General features: G+C 45.2%; 1 protein-coding gene across 2 annotated transcripts in view; it reads right to left on the reverse strand.

The window, feature by feature from the left end:
- Nucleotides 1-18796, reverse strand: part of MORN5 (MORN repeat containing 5) — a 32526-nt gene that overhangs the window by 10108 nt on the left and 3622 nt on the right. The window contains exons 3-4 of one of the 2 annotated variants that reach the window (XM_054584901.1): nucleotides 18013-18124; nucleotides 14658-14789 (exon numbers count right to left, since the gene is read on the reverse strand). In XM_054584901.1, the coding sequence (XP_054440876.1) occupies nucleotides 14658-14789; nucleotides 18013-18124 (244 nt within the window). Of the gene's footprint in view, nucleotides 1-14657; nucleotides 14790-18012; nucleotides 18125-18796 lie in introns of those variants that run through there. The other variant, XM_054584902.1, reaches the window with a different exon arrangement.

The raw sequence follows: 18796 nt of genomic DNA on the forward strand, positions 1-18796 counted from the left end.
GCTCAAGGCCACACAGTTGGCAAATGACAGAGCTGGGATCTGGTGGCAGATCTGGCTGCCTCTAAAGCTGGCCCCTGATCATGCCTGCCTGTCCTGTCCCAAGGTCGAGCAGGGCTATCAGCCAACTGTCTTAAGTTCCAGAGCTAGGGCTGAGGAAGAGAGGTGAGACTTTTGCCCCCTGCGCTCTGGCCTTGCATTTACTTCTGTGGAAGGAGACAAAACATACTGCTGCCGTGCTGGCCCGGGTTGACTCCAGCCACGGAAGGGGAAGCTGTGTCCTTTGGATGCCTCCAGGAGGCTGCCACTGGGGGAGGGGACGTATTGTTACCAGAATCCGACGGGCACAGGCTGGAAGGGGAATTTCCAGGAGGGCAACGGGCAATTCCCACAGGTCAGGCTGGAAGACGCAGCAAGCTGGGGTGGGCAGTCACGCCTCGCGCCAAGACGCTGGCAGGGCTGACTCCACCGTCTACAGGCAAAGTTCTCCCCGTGGGGAGAAGGGCCATAGCTTTGCCCAGATTCTCAGGGAGGTTCACAGCTCAGCAAAGGCCACAGCACATCTCGTTGGTTCAGAGCATGGTCTCTGGTGTCAGAGGGACCCGGGTTCAGATTCCAATTCCTCCTTTTACTAGCTGCATCCGTCAATAAATAACTTCCTTTCTGAGCCTCAGTTTCCCCATCTGCCAAACAGGGATATTGACATACTCTTCAAAGGACTGGGAAGGGAGGACGTGCGTCGCTGGCACAGAGGAGGCATTCAGTACTCATCGCCTCCTTTTGTGCCCCTTTTGCTTGAAGCAGATCCCCAAGGCTGCTGGCGTGATGTGTGATCTGTGCGGGCATTTCATCTGGCAGTTCCAAGCGTGATATTATCCCTCACAAAGCCTTCATTATGGCTCTGCTAACAATACCACAGATAAGGCAGGGATGCTCCTGCCTGCCAGCCTCCAGGTGATTATAACATTTGGGTAAATTGCCTTTTGTCTTGCTGAGAGACGATGGCGGGAGGGGCTGTGCCAGACTCACTCAGCCGTTTTTCGGAACCCGCAAGGCAAGCCTTGTGGACGGACAGTCTGGGTTTGCAGAAGGACAGACAACCTGGGCTTGCGGAAGGAGGCCTGGCTGGTGGTGGGGAAGCGGGCTCCAGCCCCGGCTGTCCCACAGGTGGGCTGTGTAGGGTCAGGCAGATGTTTTGTCCTCTTTGGGTCCTCCTTGTTTCTCACCTGACAGGTGAAGGCAGTCGCTTCAAGATTAGAGGAGTCTTGGTTTGTCGGTGGCATTGAAGGACTCTGTGTTGCTCTTTGGCCAGTTTTTGAGCAATAAAGTAGGCAGAGACTCTTGAGAGAAGAAGAGCCCCACTGCAATCTTACAGCCCTGGGGTATTTTTATATCTATCTCTGGGCTACAAGGAAGGCCTTTGCTTTGGTCTTTCATTGGTAAACTCCAGCTTCTCATTGAGAACCAGCTAAATGTCATCTTAGGCTCTGAGTCAGCTAGACCTGGGTTCAAAGTCCAGCTCTACTACTTATCACCTGTGTGGCTTTGGGCAAAGCATTTCACCTCCCCTCCATTTCATCATCTGTAAAGTGAAAATGCTGCAATAAAGACCACTGTTTCACAAGGCTGCTGTGAGGACTAGATGAAAAGAAAATGAAATGAAATGAAATGGAATGAAATGAAATATGTGAAGTGCTCAAGCCAGTGCCTGGAACGTAGTAAGCACTTGCTAAATGTTGGTGGTTATTACTGTCCAGCTTTTTCCTGACATAAAATGTGCACCCTTTGTACATCAATAGATCCATCCTCCACCGCCATGTTACTGGCTGCAGTGTATTTTATTGTAAGAACACACCATCTATTATTTCATCAGTTCTCTCCTGTTGGGCATTTGAGAGGTTTCCAGTTTTCAACCGTTTATTTTTCTTTCTTTCTTTCTTTTTTTAAAAGATTTTATTTATTCTTAGAGAGATGGGAAGGGAAGGAGAAAGAAGGGGAGAGAAACATCAATGTGTGAGACACACGTCGGCTGGTTGCCTCTCACACACCCCGTACTGGGGACCTGGCCCGCAATCCGGGCATGTGCCCTGACTGGGAATTGAACCAGCGACCCATGGTTCGCAGGCTGGTGCTCAATCCACTGAGCTGCAACAGCCAGGGTATCCAGTTTTCAACCGTTTAAATCATCTCAGAGAAACTTCAGAAGACCAAGTGGTCTTTCGGTTCTAGGGGTTCACTCTGCAGTTTTTCTGCAGTTGGGTGGGAGCAGATAAACACTGCTGCCTGGGAGCGCCATGCCCCACATCAGAAGGCACAGATGACCTTAGAACTGGCCAGTAAAGCAGAAAGAGGAAGAGCTCTGGAAGCAGATGAGCCTCAGTTTCCTCATTTGTCAAACAGGGATCATGCCAATACTCCCCTCCCCCTTAGTTGAGTGTCCTGTGCATGGTAAATGCTCAGTCATTGTCAACCATCACTACATCATCATCTTCATCCTCATTCTTCCTCTGTCACCTGGTGAAGCCAGAGTCACCTCCCAAAGACGGTAAATCACACAGGCCAGGTATCTTTTTGGACCCCAATCATACCCATTCTTCCCATTGTCCATTTAACTGAGCACACATTCAAATGAAGCACGCGATCTTGATTTTAAATTCTGTCTGGCACCCACAGGTTCAAACGCAAAGGGGCCCTCTCTGCAAATAATCACTGGTATGTGATATTTTTAAGAAGCCAAAGCCATTGTTTCTGATTGAAGGAAAGTTGGTGCTATTTTGAAGAGCAGCACGATTAAGCGGTAGCGTTATCTCTTTAACCGTTGGGAATTATACGCTGTTTGAAAGATTTGTGAGCTCTAGGACATTTGCCAGATGTGCTTGATTCGACATTTCAGACAACAAAGGGGATAATGTTGGCGGGAATCTTGACGGCATTTCTGATGATCAGGATATTCTTTGAGGGTGGTACTGAGACCTTTCGGGAAAGAATTTCAGCTTTTACATAAACTAATTTGGGATGCTCACTCTCTGTCTTCCACAAAGCAAATTTAGTTCATTGTTAGTTGTATATGTTAAAATGGTTATGAGGGTTTTTTCCTTTGAATATTAATAATGTGCCTTTCAGCTGAGACACTCGCCTGGGGTGTCATTAATTGCGGGGAGGGAGTAAAGATTAGTGGTGTAGTTATTCTGTAAATGATTTCACTAGTAACGTTGAGGCAAGCAAGAGCTACATGAAGAGACATGCGTCCAAGCTGCCAACACAGCTCAGGCTCATCCTTCCCGAGAGGAATGAAAAGGGTGGGCAGGAGCGGGAGGGGTTAGAGTCCATCTCCCAATTTCCCACCATATTATAGGTAATTATCCCAAATACCTTCAAATGCTTCCTTATTGGCCCACAGGTCTAAAGGACCCTTTACCAAATAACGTAGTATCTCAGTTTGGGCACTATGGTGTTTTCGTCTTACGACTCTAAAATGGAGAATTTCATTCATTTAGGAACATTGCCCTGGTCAGGCTGGTGAGTGGGTCATGTTTAGGAGCAGAGGTAGCTAAGGAAAAAATAAACTACAAAGCACAGTGGACAAGGAGAATGATAACCGAGATCGGGCTCAGTTGGGTTCAATTCTGACTCTGTCACCAGCTATGTGACCCAGAGCAAGTTATGAAACTATCTGAGACCAGGTGTCCTCCTTGGAAACTCTAGCTCCTGAAAATGACCCGCTGGGGACAGTGGAAAAAGCAGAGGAGATGAGCATGTAAGGTGCTCAGCAAGGCCTGGCAAGGACCCCCCGCAAGGATCGCTCCTTTCCCTGCCTCGTTTCCCTGAGCTGTGGATGAGAGCCACCGTCGGAGACCTCTGATGCTTAAGCTTTTAAGCCTTTTGAGGTTCAGAGAAACACACAGTCATGCCCTGTGTAACAGTGTTTTGGCAACCATGGACCACATATATATGACGGTGGTCCCATAAGATATTAATGAAGCTGAAAAATTCTTATCACTTAGTGATGCCATGGCCCTTGTAAGGTCTAGTGCAACGCATTACTCCTGTGTCTGTGGTGATGCTGGTGTAAACAAATCTACTGTGCTGTCAGTCATAGGAAAGCATAGCATGCCCTGGCCCGGTAGCTCAGTTGGTTAGAGTGTTGTCTTGGTAGGCCTAGGTTGTGGGTTTGATCCTCGGTCAGGGCACATACAAGAATCACAACCAATGAATGCATAAATAAGTGGAACACAAATCAACATTTCTTTTTCTCTCTCTTTCTCTAAAGAGAGAGAAAAATACAATTATGTATGGTATGTAATACTTGATAATGATAATAATGAGCATGTTACTGGTTTATGTATTTACTATGCTTTTATCATTATTTTATTTATTTTTAATTTAATCTTTATTGTATCTTTTTACATTACCTTTTAGTCCCCTTATACCACCTCCCCCAGCAATCTCCACCCTGTTGTCCATGACTGTGAGTCCTTTTTCCGTTTTGCTCAATTCTTCCATCCCTAATCTCCCCCCCACACTAGCTGTCATCTTGCTCTCCATGTATGAGTCTGTCCCCATTTTCCTTGTTAGTTCAGTTTGTTCATTAGATTCCACATAGGCATGAAATCATATGGTATTTATCTTTCTCTGGCTTATTTCACTTACCATAATGTTCTCCAATTCCATCCATACTGTTGCAAAGGGTAAATTTTTCTCTTTTATGTCTGAGTAGTACTCCATTGTGTAAATGTCCCATAGTTGTTTTACCCACTCATCTATTGATGGACACTTGGGCTGCTTCCATATCTTGGTGACTGTAAATAGGCTGCAATGAACACAGGAGTGCTTCTCTTCTTTCACGTTAGTGTTTTGGTTTCCTTTGGATATATTCCCAGAAGTGGGATTGCATGGTCAAAAGGCAGATCCATTTTTAATTTTTTGAGGTATCTCCATACTGCTTTCCACAGTGGCTGCACCAATCTGCATTCCTACCAACAGTGTGAAAGGGTTCCCCTTTTTCCATATCCTCACTGGCACTTGTTTGTTGATTTATTGATGAGAGCCATTCTGACAGGTGTGAGATGATATCTCATTGTGGTTTTAATTTGCATTTCTCTGATCATTAGTGAAACTGAGCATCTTTTCATATGTCCATTGGCCATCTGTATGTCCTCTTTGGAGAAGTGTCCATTCAGGTCCTTTGCCCATATTTTAATTGGGTTGTTTGTTTTTTGTTGTTGTTGAGTTTTGTAAGTACTTTGTAAATTTTGGATATTAACCCCTTATCAGATGTATCAGCGAATATATTCTCCCATTCTGTGTTCTTTTTATTTTGTTGATGATTTCCTTTGCTTTGCAAAAACTTTTTAGTTTGATGCAGTTCCATTTATTTATTTTTTCTTTTTTCCCTCTTGTCTGGGGACATAAATCTGATAAAAAGTTGCTATGAGCAATGTCCAAGATTTTGCTGGCTATGTTTTCTTTTAGGATTTTTATGGTTTTGGGTCTAACATTTAAGTATTTGATCCATTTTGAATTCATTCTTGTGTGTGGTGTAAGAAGGTGGTCTAGCTTCATTTTTCTGCATGTATCTGCCCAATTTTTCCAACACCATTTATTGAATAAACTATCTTTAGCACATTGTATGTGCTTGCGTCCTCTGTCAAATATTAATTAACTGTAAAGGTGTGGATTTATTTCTGGGCTCTCTATTCTGTTCCATTGATCTGCGTGCCTGTTTTTATGCCAGTGTCATGCTATTTTGATTACTACGGCCTTGTAGTATAGTTTGATACTATAGCATGTAGAATGATTCCTCTAACTTTGTTCTTCTTTCTCAAGATTACTGTTGCTATGCAGTCTCTTGTGGTTCCATATACAGTTTTGAAATATTTATTCTAGTTCTGTGAAATATGTCATTAGAATCTTGATAGGAGTTGCATTGGCACTAGAGATTGCTTTGCGTAGTATGGACATTTTAATGATTCTTATCCATGTCAATTTTTCTTATCCATGAACATGGTATGTGCGTCTACTTATTTGTAACTTCTTCAATTACTTTCTTTGGTGTCTTACAATTTTCTGAGTACAGGTGTTTTACATCCTTGGTTAGGTTTATTCCTAGGTATTTTATTCTTTTTGGAGCAATTGTGAATGGGATTGTTTTCTTTATTTCTCTTTCTGTTAGTTTATTATTGGCATATAAAAATGCAACTGACTTCTGGATATTAATTTTGTACCATGCTGCTTTGCTGAATTCATTTATCAGTTCTAGTAGTTTCTTGGTGGAATCTTTGGGGTTCTCTATGTACAGAATCATGTCATCTGAGAATAAAGGCAGTTTTACTTTTTCCTTTCCAATCTGAATGCCTTTTATTTCTTCTTCTTGTCTGATTGCTGTGGCTAGGACTTCCAGTACTATGTTGAATAAGAGAGGTGAAAGTGGACATACCTGTCTTGTTCCCAATCTTAAGGGGAATGCTTAAAGTTTTTGCCCATTGAGTATGATGCTGGCGTGGGTTTGTCATATATGTCCTTTATTATGTTCAGGTAAATTCCCTCTATTCCCACTTTGTGGAGAGTTTTTATCATACATGGATGCTGGATTTTATCAAATGCTTTTTCTGCATTTATTGATATGATAATGTGATTTTTATTCTTCATTTTATTTATGTGGTAAATCACATTTATTGATTTGTAAATGTTGTACCAACCTTGAATTCCTGGGATTAATCCCACTTGATCAAGGTGTATGATCATTTTGATGCATTGCTGTATTTGGTTTGCTAATATGTTGTTGAGGATTTTAGCATCTATGTTCATCGGAGATATTGGCCTATAATTTTCTTTCTTTGTAGTGTCTTTATCTGGTTTTGAAATTAGAATAATGCAGACCTCATGAAATGAGATTGAGAGCCTTCCCTCCTCTTGAATTTTATGAAATAAATGAGAAACAGAGCTGTCAGTTCTTCTTGGAATGCTTGGTAAAATTCCCCTATGAAGCCACCAGTCCTGGGCTATTTTGTTTGTTGGCTGGGTGTTTTTTTTTGTTTTTTTTTTTATTACTTCTTCTATTTCATTAGGTGTAATCTGTTTACTCAGATTCTCTGATTCTTTATGATTTAGTTGTGAAAGATTGTATGTTTCTAGGAATTTATCCATTTTTTCCAGGTTGTCCAGTTTGTTGGTGGATAGTTGTTCATAAAATTTCTTACAATCCTTTGTATTTCTTTGGTGTCTGTTGTTATTCCTCCTTTTTCATTTCTGATTTTATTTATTTGGGTCCTTTTTTTTCCTTGATGGGTCTGGTTAAAGATTTGTCAATCTTGTTTATCTTTTCAAAGAACACGCTCTTCGAGTCATTGATCTTTTGTTTTTTAAGACCCTATATCATTTATTTCTGCTCTGATTTTTATTATTTTATTCCTTCTACTAACTTTGGGCTTTATTTCTTGTATTTTTTTAAAATTCCTTTAAGTGTGAAGTTAGAATGTTTATTTGAACTTTTTCTTATTTTTTGAGATAGGTCTGTAATGCTATGAATTTCCTTCTTAGGATTGCTTTCCCAGAGTCCCACAGATTTGGGATTGTTGTGTCCTCATCTTCATTTGTTTCATGGTATCTTTTGATTTCTTCCTTGATCTCATTGTTGATTTATTCATTGTATAATACTGTGTTATTTAGCTTCCATGTCTCTGCGTGTTTTTCAGTCTTCCTCTTATGATTGATTTTTAGTTTCACAGCATTGTGGTCAGAGGAGATGCTTGATATGATTTCAGTCTTAAATTAACTGAGACTTATTTTGTTTTCTAATATGTAGTCTAGCCTAGAAACTGTTCCATGTGCACTTGGAAAGTATGTATATTCTGCTGCTTTGGGATGAAATACTCTGAAGATACTAATTAAATCCATTTGATCTAGTGTATCATTTAAGGCTGCTGTCTCCTTGTTGATTTTCTGCCTGGAAGATCTATCCTTTGAAGTGAATGGTGTGTTGAAATCCCACACTATGACTGTATTTCTGTCGATCTCTCCCTTTATGTCCATCAAGATTTGCTTTACATATTTAGGTGCTCCTATGTTGGGTGCATAAATGTTTACCAGGATTGTATCCTCTTGTTGGATTGTTCACTTTATCATTATGCATGTCCTTTGTTTTTTACTATACATTGGTTTTAAAGTTTATTTTGTTGGATATAAGTATTGCTACCCCAGCTTTTTTTCCTTTTCCATTTGCATGAAATATCTTTTTCCATCCCATTACTTTTAGTCTGTGTGTATCTTTTAATATGAGATGGGTCTCTTGGAGGCTGCATATATATGGGCCTTGTTTTCTTATCCATTCAGCTACCCTATATCTTTTGGTTGGAGCATTTAAGCCATTTACATTTAAGGTGATTATTGATAGATATGTATGTAGTGCCATTTTATTAGACTGGTTTTTTTTCCTTTTTCTTTCTCTTCTTTTTCTTAAAGCAAGCCCTTTAACACTTGTTGCACTACTGGTTTGGTGTTAACAGATTCCTTTAGCTTTTTCTTGTCTGGGACGCTCCTTATTTCTTCTTCATTTTTAAATGATAGCCTTACTGGGTAAAGTAGCCTTGGTCGTAGGTCCTTGCTTTTTCATCACCTTGAATATTTCATGCCACTCCCTCCTGTCCTGAAATGAACTACCTACTTTTCTCTTGCAGCTTTTAGGATTCTCTTCTTGTCTTTAAGCCTTGATATTTTAATTATGATGTGTCTTGGTCCCAACTCATTTGGGACTCTCTGAGCTTCCTGGACTTGTGTGTCTGTTTCCTTCACCAAAGTAGGAAAGTTTTTGGTAGTTATTATTTCAAATAAATTCTCAATCCCTTGCTCACTCTCTTATCCTTCTGGTATTCCCATGATGTGGATGTTGTTCTGTTTCATATTATCCAAAGTGTTTCTTAAGCTCTCCTCATTTTTTAAAATTTTTTCTTTTTGCTGCTCTGCCTGGGTGTTTTTTTATACCTTGTCTTCCAAATCACTGATTCTATCCTTCATCTAACTGCTTCATCTAACTGGCTGTTTATTCCTTCCAGTGTATTATTTATTTCAGGTATTGCATCTTTATTTCTGACTGGTCCTTTCTGTCACTTCTATGCCTTTTTTTCGTGCTTTTGAGTATCTTTATAATCATTACACTAAACTTTCTATCTGATAAATTGCTTGCCTCCATTTCATCTACTTCTTCTGAAGAATTCTCTTATTCTTTCATTTGGGGTCTGTTTCTTTGTCTTCCCATTTTCTTTCTATTTTCCTCTCTAGTTGTTAAACTAATCAAGCTGTAATCAGCAGCCGGGCTGAAGCTCCACAGGGTGGGGCAGAGTAATTCCTGTGGGCAGGGCTGTTGCTTCCCCTCAGACTTATGCCACTTGGAGGGGTTTGCTCTGCCTGAGAGAGATGGCTTCTGCAATATGGGGAATGGCTCAGCACAGGGATCCTAGTGGCTGTTCCTTCAATTCTCTCCCCAGAGCCACCAACACCAGACTTTCCTCAAGTGTCTCTAGTCCACTCTGCCCTCCCTTTGCCAGAGTCCAGGGTAAGTGGCTGCAAATGAAATTTTGTGTGTTGGCCCTTTAAGAGGGTGTCTGAATCTCCAGCTGTCTCACCCTGGCAGACAGAAACCCTGCTGCTTTTCACAGCTGGATCCTTTCTGGGTTCCTTCTAGGTTCCTTTCTGGCACTGATGCTGTAGGTTGAGGAGACCAGCTTGGGGTTTAGACCCCACACTTCTCTGGGAGAATCCCTGGTTGCTGAAATATCCCTCTGGATTTTCATCTGCCACCCCTGGAAGCTCAGCCAGCCCTCTTGCATCTCCGCAATCCCTACCAGTTATGTTGTGGTGAAGTGGTTTCTTCTGTTTGTCCATGGTTATAAGGCTTCTCTCCAGCTGGTGTTCAGTTGGTTATTCAAAATGCTTTCTCTACAATTTAGCTGTAATTCCAGATTGGTTCTGGGAGGAGGTTACTATAGCTTCCACTTACTCCTTTGCCATCTTGGATTTTACCCACAATAACCTCAACTCTGTTTCAAATATATGTTTGTTCCAGGCATATATACCCCCCAGAATGCAGCATAAAGCTCTCCTCAGAGATTCATTAGCTCAACCTGCCTTCTGCAATAAGATGACTGTAGTCCTCCCACAGCACTGCACTGGAGGTGGAACATAATTAGCACTCCATCAAAAACCACACTGGTACTGGCCCTTCTCAGCCACTTCACCCCTTCTTGCTTTGCTGGAATCCTCGCACTCCATGTGTTCACCAACCTAGACGCTCCTATCATTATTTTAGAGTGTACTCATACATCCCATGTCTACCATGTCTCTTGATTGCATCATTTCTCTTGTGATTGATTTAATTTGCATTGTTTTGTTCAGCATATGCTGTACAGACTTGTAACCCAGGAGCAGTAGGCTATGCCACACAGTCGGTGTGCAGTAGCCTAGACCATCTTGGTTTGTGAAAATGCAGTCTACGATGTTTGCACAACAATGAAATCACCTAACGATGCATTTCCCAGAACATATTTCCCATCATTAAGTGGCACAGGACTATAACGGATTGTTTTTATTACTCAAAATAACAAGTTGTTTAATGTGTTCCAGGGGCTGAATTTGTATGATTATTTGAAGAAGATGAGGGACTTGTGGTAGGTCCTCTGCCTGCCTACTTTCATAATCAGCTCTGAGTCGTGGGACCTGTGTGAGGCGCAGGGGACGCAGTGACGAATCACAGTCATATAGTCCCTGCCCTCAAGAAGCTCCCACCCTAGCTGGGGAGATAGGCAAATAAAGCCACTTGTACTGTCACAGGCTAAGTGCTGTGAGTGAGGCTTGTGGGGGCGCTGAGAAGAGACACATAATCCAGACAGAGCAGGGGAGGGGAGGAGGGAGGGATGGAAGGTGAGACAGGTTGGCCAGGGAAAGCTAACCAACAATTGCCTAGAACAATGATCTATCAATGGCCGGTCCTGACCCTTAAGAGCGTTGTAAAATCAATTTTGTACATAGCAACCAGTATTTTAAAAAGGTAAGTCACATGTAGGAAGAATGCATACGTATGTGTGGATGTGTTGAAGTGAGGACTGGGCCATGATATAAGTTGTTCTTTACTGCCCACCAGTGTCCCAAGGTTTGAGAGCCACAGTTCCAGAGAATTCTTGCCTGCCTGGATCCCCAAAGCCTGGCACATCATAGGCACTCATAGACTTTTTGATGAGTGGAAGGATGGATTTAAATTCTCTTAGCCATCCAGCAAGGAGGTACCATCCTCCCCAATTAAGAAAGGCATTCTCAAAAACCCAGGCCTAGCAAACCCAGACTGCCCAAGCATGCGTGCGTTCTGCAGCTCAGCAGTCCAGGGCTCCCCAGTCAGGCCTAAAGCAAGCTCCCCTGCCTGGGGAAAGAAGCCAGTGCGAGATGGGGACAGAGCTGAGGCAGTTCAGAGAGGCTCCAAAGGCGACCCTTCTCGGTGCCTCAGCCTGTGACCTCCTATAAAATGAGCATCCCAGACTCTGAGCCACCCAGATGGCATGAGCTTCATAATAGCAGTGGCTCAGGCCACTGTGTTTACTCTGGGATGGCCTTAGTGACCCACCTCTGGCTGGCATGGCCTGCACCCTGTGCCTTCATGATGCCAACAGGAAGTGATGTTTATGGGGACAGGCTGGAATGGAGGGGAGAAAGGGCCCTGGGGAAAACTGAAGGTGGACAGAAGCCTGGATCAGTCCCTGGCAGGGTGAGTCAAGGGTAATGACTAGGTAGCCATGAACAGAGACTCCCTTTTAGTGGTTTTTCAGGACACTCCGAACTTGATCTGTCCTATAATATCTGAACCAAAATACTCCTTGGCTGCCTTTCTCCTCCATCATAGACTCTTAAGGTTGGAAGGACCCTAGAAATTATCCAGCCCAATGCCCTAATTTTACAGAGGAAGAGAAAGGGGTCCAGAGAGGGAAGGCACTGACCCAGGGTCAGCCAGTAGGCAGCCTGAGAGTGGGGGCCAGGACCTCAAACCCAGGTCTCTGTGCCACCACCAAGGGCTTGGAGTTCTTCAGATGTCTCTCTCTTGACATCTTGCTGGAAGGATATCCTATCTAATTTTACTGCCCTTTGGTTCCTTCTCTATGTGTAACCAGAGAAACATTTCTAAAGGACAAATCAGTTACTACTCTACCTGCCTGCAACCTTCCCGTGTTCTCCACTGCCCTCAAATGAAAAGACACCCTCAATCTTTCCTACTTCCCTCACCTTTCCCACCTCTCAGGCTTCCTCCCTTGCTCTCCTTCCCCTGACATTGTTAGGTCACCTTCTGGACTACTGGTAGCCCCCAAGATGTGCAGGGTTCTCCCCCGTCTCTAATCCTTTCACATGCTGTTCCGCTGGCTTTAACACATTTCCCAACCCTGTTGCACTTGTCTGCTCTTATTTAGGCTGCACATTAGATCTTGCTTTTCCCAGGAAACCTCCCTAGCCTGCTGGCCTCCAGGGTTAGGTATCCCTGCTAGGTTCTCTTGCAGCAACTTGGTGGTGTTAGGACCCATTTTACTGTCAGTTTCTTCTGCTCCGTGACAGAAGATGCTACAATGCTGCGATCACTTTTATGCCTAATACAAAGCTAGGTCCACAGCAACTAGTCACTTAGTATTTGTTCACCAGACAATCATCAGTGTCCATCCTTCTCCAAACTTCCTTAGAATGGCCTTCCCTTCCCATGATGTATTTTAAAATGACTTAATTTTTTTAAGAGCAGTTTTAGGTTCACAACAAAATTGAGACTTAAGTGCAGAGATTTCCCATATCTCTCCTGCCTCACACGGGCATAGCCTCCTCCCCTATGATCAACATCCCCCATCAGAGTGGTACAATGATTACCGCTGATGAGCCTACACTGACAGATCATAATCGCCCGAGGTTCATAGTTTACATTAGAATTCACTCTTGATGTTGTACATTCTATGGGTTTGGACAAATATATAATGACATGTATCCATCAGTATAGTATACAGAGTATTTTCACTGCCCCCAAAATCCCTGCACTCCATCTGCTCATCCCCATAATGCATTTTGAAGTTTACCATCAAGTGTAGCTTTTTCCCAGAGGAGCCTAGGAACACAATATCTGATTCCTCAGCCACACCATGCTTTTGTGCCTCTGTGTCTTTCCACATGCTGTTCCCTCTGCCTGAAATGCCCTTCCACAACATTCCCATTCATGAAATCTCATCATTTGTGGCACTATTTTTTTTTGAGTGACACCCTTCATTTCGGCCAGGTGATTAGTTCTCCTCCTCAACCCCCCTTCATCCTTCCGGGCTCCCCCGAACCAGGGCCCACATCCCATTATATTGTGATTATGTGTTTTTGCATCATTTCCCCTACTAGAATGTGAATCTCCGTGGGACCAGGATGTCACATGAGGCAAGGTGGAAAAGCCGAAAATGAATCGGTGGCATTGTACAACTGAAGAATGATTATAGTAACATAGAATTCCCAAAATATGTTCCACGGAAGCCTACTTCCATAAAAATGCTCCAAACTAATTTATACAGTGGGGGAAATGTACTGTGTAAAGTGCTCACATCAGCTGGGGCAGGCCTTCTGGTCTACCTGACAGACTCTTTCTCATTGTAGAGCAGAGTTTCTTGATCTGGATCTTTAGAGGGATGATCAACCTCTTAAGATTATGTGCAAAATACATGTGTGTGTGTGTATGTGTGTGTGTATACATGTATGTTTGTGTTTGTGTGTTAGTAGACATTTTTCTAGAAAGTGGTCCATAGTTTTTGTTATTCCTAATGGGACTGAGACTCTAGATAAGAAAAAGGTTAGGAATCACTGTGTTAAAGGAAAATGTTCATGTTCTTATTTGTAAAGTGTCTTCCTCCTAGTCTGGTCAGCTTGTGTTCACTTACCAAACGGAGATTCTGGGACCCCCCTGGCTGAGGTGCCACCAGCCTTCCTACTTGGACTACAAGGTATCACTCACATCTAAGCTTTTACCCGTGTGGTCTCTTCTGGCTAGAAAACCCCTCCACATGTGTGTGGTCAATTCCCAGTTATCCTTTGGGTCTCAGCTACCTGTCATTTCCTTCTTGAAACCCTTTCTGAATTTCTAATTCTGGATCAGGTACCCCTGCTTTGTGCTCCCACAGAATCATCCCTACCTCTCTGGGGCCACCCCCTGCCTGTGCATCTAGGGCCATGTTTTTTCCCTTTCATTGTGCTTATTCCATGATGCAATCAACTGTTTATAGGACTTGTCTGCTACCTGTCAAAATATAAACTCCATGAGGGAAGGGGGTTTGTGTCTAGCCTTGCCATGTTTGCTGCTCATACCAAGCATAGTGTCTAGCAGACAGTAGGTGTGCATTAAATGCTAGATGAAGGGGAGCAGGCAAAAGTAAGTATTTTAATCCCTTGTCACAGACAGACCATAATGTCCTTGCTCTCACTCTATGGCTATGTACAGACTTGACAGCCATGAAAATTTCAAGTAGTGAAACATTCAAATAATCTGTTTTTGTCCTTTATCAGCAAAAGCTTCTTTCTCACCCCATGCATGCCTATGTGGGCGCACACATGCACAGGCCTATGTGTGAAGGAGAGAAGAGAATAACGCGCGCCACAGGGTGTCAGAAGAGACATACCCGCATTTCTCAGAAAGCGGTTCCTATAGTCCTTGACTATCCTCGTGGTTGGGTTGTAGAAGCCATCTCCACAGTCATAACAGCCTTTGGGGATTTCTCTAGGCGGGTCCATATTGGTGAGTTGAGAGATACCTTGAAAGGATACAATGGATAATTAACTCACCACCAAGGTCAGACTGAAACCCAGCCCCTGCCAAAGCCCACTTTTGTCCAGTTGCTCTTGTGAATATTGGCTCTGCTGTTGGACTAAATGTCCCCCATTGAGGGTCCGGAGCAAAAGGAGCAGGAACAGTGCCCCAGAGGAGCGTCCTGAAAGTGGCTCGGTGAGGGTGGTCTTGGGCACTGGACCCCATCCTCCATTCCTAGGGACACCATGACAAAGGCATGTTTCTGGAGTCAGAGAGACCCTGAGGATGCCTCAGAGTTGGCCATGTGGATAGAAGGCATGTACGGAGAGGGTTAGCATTCACGGTGAAGGCAGAGGCCATAGCAGGTGCTCATGTCTCACTCGGAAACCTGTGGGGCTGGGCATGAATGAGGAAGAACAGGAGGGAGGAAATGGGCCAGGTGGGCAGGTGACGGAGAACCTTGACTCTCACCCAAATTACCACCATCACTGCCATTTATCGAGTGCTTATTAGGTGCCAGATATTTTGCTAAGTGCTTGACTCCTACTATTTCCCTTCACTCTCAACAGCGGTCCTGAGGCCCCATTTTACAAATAAAAATTGAGGCTCCGAGAGGTCAAGTAACTTGCCCAAGGTTATCCAGCTAGGAAGCAGCGAGATATCCAGTTTTGTAACCTGTATGTTAAGTTGCTGTTATCAGGGAAGGAGAGGGCCTGGGCATCCCCTTTCCCAGGGCTGGGGACATTGGACCCAGCACGAGAGAAAGAGGACTCTGTGCACCTTTTAAGTCAGGCCGTTCTATGTGTTGTATATCTTGGAATGCCGAGGCCTGAGCAAAGGGTACAGGGTTGGGGTCAATAACTTCCTGGGTTTCATACAACCTCTGGTTCCTATAATTCCTGTCCTCAGGACTGGCACCATGCTCACAGCTCAGGGTCCTGCACGCTCCAGGCGCTCCTATGTTGGTGAACAGTGATGACTAGGTATACCGTTGGCGAACAATTACTGCACGGATACTCCACGCTGAGCGCTGTCTAGCCATTCTCTCCCTGAAGCCTCATGCTCATGGCCACCCCAGAGAAGTTCTGAGAGGTGGAGGGGTGGCCTTTCCCCTCTCCCTGCCCTCACAGTGCCTGCCCTGGGGCCAAGCAGCGGCTGTTGGAGACGTCCGCAGAGTGCTGACCGACTTGGGAAGGAAGTAGGCGCTCAGGGTCGAGCTGCTCGGCTGGGAGTCAGAGGAGGAGAAGGGAAGGGTGCGGGGGAGGCCACCACACTGGCTTCAGGTTGGCCAGAGGCCCAGCTTTGGCCAAGCCAGCTGCTGCATGAGAAGAGAGGGCCTGCGGTCGGGGGGCACCTGGTCTCTAGGGCTCTGCTTGGGTGAGGAGCCAGTGACAAAGCCCAGGACCTGTCATAACTAACCCAAGGAGGGGCCACTTACCAGTTTCTCAAGTGGCATCTAGACTGGCAGCTTTCTGAGGTCAAAGACTATGTCCTCGCAGCAGTCGGTCCCCTGGCACACGGCCAAAGCCTGACCCAGAGGAGGTGCTCAGGAAATATCAATGTCGTTGCTACAGCTCCCCAAAGTGTGCCCCGTCACCCTGCACTGTGATGGCAATAGAGCAGTCCCTGTTTGATAACATCTCTTTATTGAGTTCCTACTATGTGGCAGGCAATGTCCTAGGCCCTGGGGACACAGTGGTGAAAGCGACAGGGTCCCTGCCCGCAGGGAGAGCCTAGTCACTAGGGATGAGAGACTCTGAGGCCACAGAGCTCTGCAGGAGTACCATGCTGCTGCGTGGCATGCCCTGGGGACACCTGGCCTTGGGAGGGCGGGGAAGGGGTCCTAGAGAAAGGGACAGGAAGCCCAGACCTGGAGGATGGGGAGCAGTTACCTGGATGAAGTGAGAGGGCTGGCGCGCTCCCGGCAGGGGGTGGTGAAAGGGCGTGGCCTCTTTGAGGACGAGTAGAGAGAAAGCCAGTGTGGCCCGGGAGAGAGAAAACCGAGAAGGGCGAGAAGGGTGGGGAACGCAGGACTGGAAGAGGCTGGGGACCTCAGCGGGAGCCAGGAAATGCAGGTCATTTTTTAGAATTGTGACGCTTAACTTCAGGAACCTTAACTTCAGGGCAGTGAGGAGGCAGCGAAGGCTCTGTGTGTGTGTGTGTGTGTGTGTGTGAAGGGTGCGGGTTGGCAATCAGATTCACAATTTTGAAAGATGAAGGTGGCTGCAGAGTGATAACAGCCCAGTGTGGGTCAAGCGCGGATCTCAGGAGACCAGGCAAAGGAGGCAGGAGCGGGGAGGTCTGGAACAGGGCCGTGGCGGAGAGGATGACGCAAACGAGGCTCGGCACAGGCAGGTGCTCGGTAAATACTTGTCTAATGAGTAAATGAGTGGAACATATTTAAGGGGCAGAACCCGCAGGACCCAGTGATTGTACATGGGGCGGGGGAGGCAGGGCTAAGCTGATCTAGGGAGATGGGAGTGGCAGTCTCTGAGGGAGCGTTTGCTCTGGCGGGGAGGTATGAATTCAGTGCAGACCAGTTGAGGGATGAGCAAATACAGGTGCTGGGGAAGCTGGGTGCAGGGATCTGAAAATCGGGCGGTTTGACTGCAGTTTGGAAGCTGATGGTAAGTGAGGGCTTAGGCGTGAATGAACTTGTTTAGGGAGAGTGTACAGAATAAGGGAGGACGGCCTGGCCAGGGAGACCCGGGGCTCCCGCAATGAATAACTGGGGGATGAAGGGCTGGCAAAGGGGACCGGGGATAGGAAGAAAACAAGAGACTGAGGTGTCGGGAAAGCGCACAGGGAGAGAAGAAGGTTCACCAGGTCAACTAACTGATACAAAGTCACACAGGCAGGGTCTGAGCTCAGGTGAGCCTGCCTCCGACCCTGGGTGCTTTCTGGAGACTTCCGCTGTCATGGAGGTGGCCTTGGTCAGGCTCCCCCAGCTGTTAGCAGGGAAAGCTAGACTCAAACCCAGACCTTTCAGCTCCACCACAGCATCTCAGAAAGTTAGGATTCACTTTTACAGTTTGCGCCGTCATTTTCCCATCTGCCATTTTGGATTTATTGTCTGCCCTTTCTGGCTCCAGACCCTGGTTCTTTGGTGGTCTCTGGCTCCTGCTCGGTTCCTCCTCTCCTTGGGGTTGCTTCAGTAGGCCACGGCCCACTTATATAAAACTGCGTTTCATTTCCCTCTCAGTTTGGGAGTGCAGGTGCCTGGGTACCTGTAGGCTTCAGGCCATGACAGATCTCCGTGTAAAACCTCCGATCGTAGCTGTCGCAGTAATGCCAGTTCTTTTCTTCATACTGAAGCCCGTCTGAGAAGGTGTACGTGCCCTGGAAAACAAGCAGCACACAGGCGGGGCTGAGGAAGCCCTTCTTTAAGACGTCAAGAAAAGCCGTGGCTTTTTCACTGCCACAGAAAAGAAGTGGCAGTGATAACAGTTTTCTTGGCTGTGATGATAGATATACAGTGCTGAGCTTAGTGCCTGGCACTCAGTATGACAAAATGTGACCTTGGGCAGGTGACTTACCCACTCTTGCCTTTGGTTTCCTCATTCGTAAAATTAGGATGATACTGGTATATATTAAACTGGGTTAATTCAATGAAATAGTAGATGCAAAACATTTACCACAGTGCCTGGCATGTAGTAAGCTCTCAATAAATGTTGTTATTATCATTTTTAAAATTGTTATCGTAACTCAAAGGGCAGAGCCATCAGTCATGGATGGCCCTTTGTCCAAACATGGAGGTTCTGCTTTGCTGTCTTAGTGCTACAGGAAACCCCAGGATGTAGATAGATATCGCTTCGGCCTGAGCATCAGGAAACATGGGTGGAAATTCCAATACTATTAACTCACTGTGTGACCTTGGGTAAGTCACATCCCCTTCCTGGGGCTTAGATTCTTCAAGCTGTAAGACGAGTGTTTTTTCATCTTTTCGAGGTCATGAGCCAGCCCCATACATACCCTTAGTGAAACTGATGAAAGTTACAGATTCTTTCCACA

Source organism: Pteronotus mesoamericanus, unplaced genomic scaffold, assembly GCF_021234165.1.
Source record: "Pteronotus mesoamericanus isolate MK-2021 breed Mesoamerican mustached bat unplaced genomic scaffold, CSHL_Meso_final contig_78, whole genome shotgun sequence".
Classification (NCBI taxonomy): domain Eukaryota; kingdom Metazoa; phylum Chordata; class Mammalia; order Chiroptera; family Mormoopidae; genus Pteronotus; species Pteronotus mesoamericanus.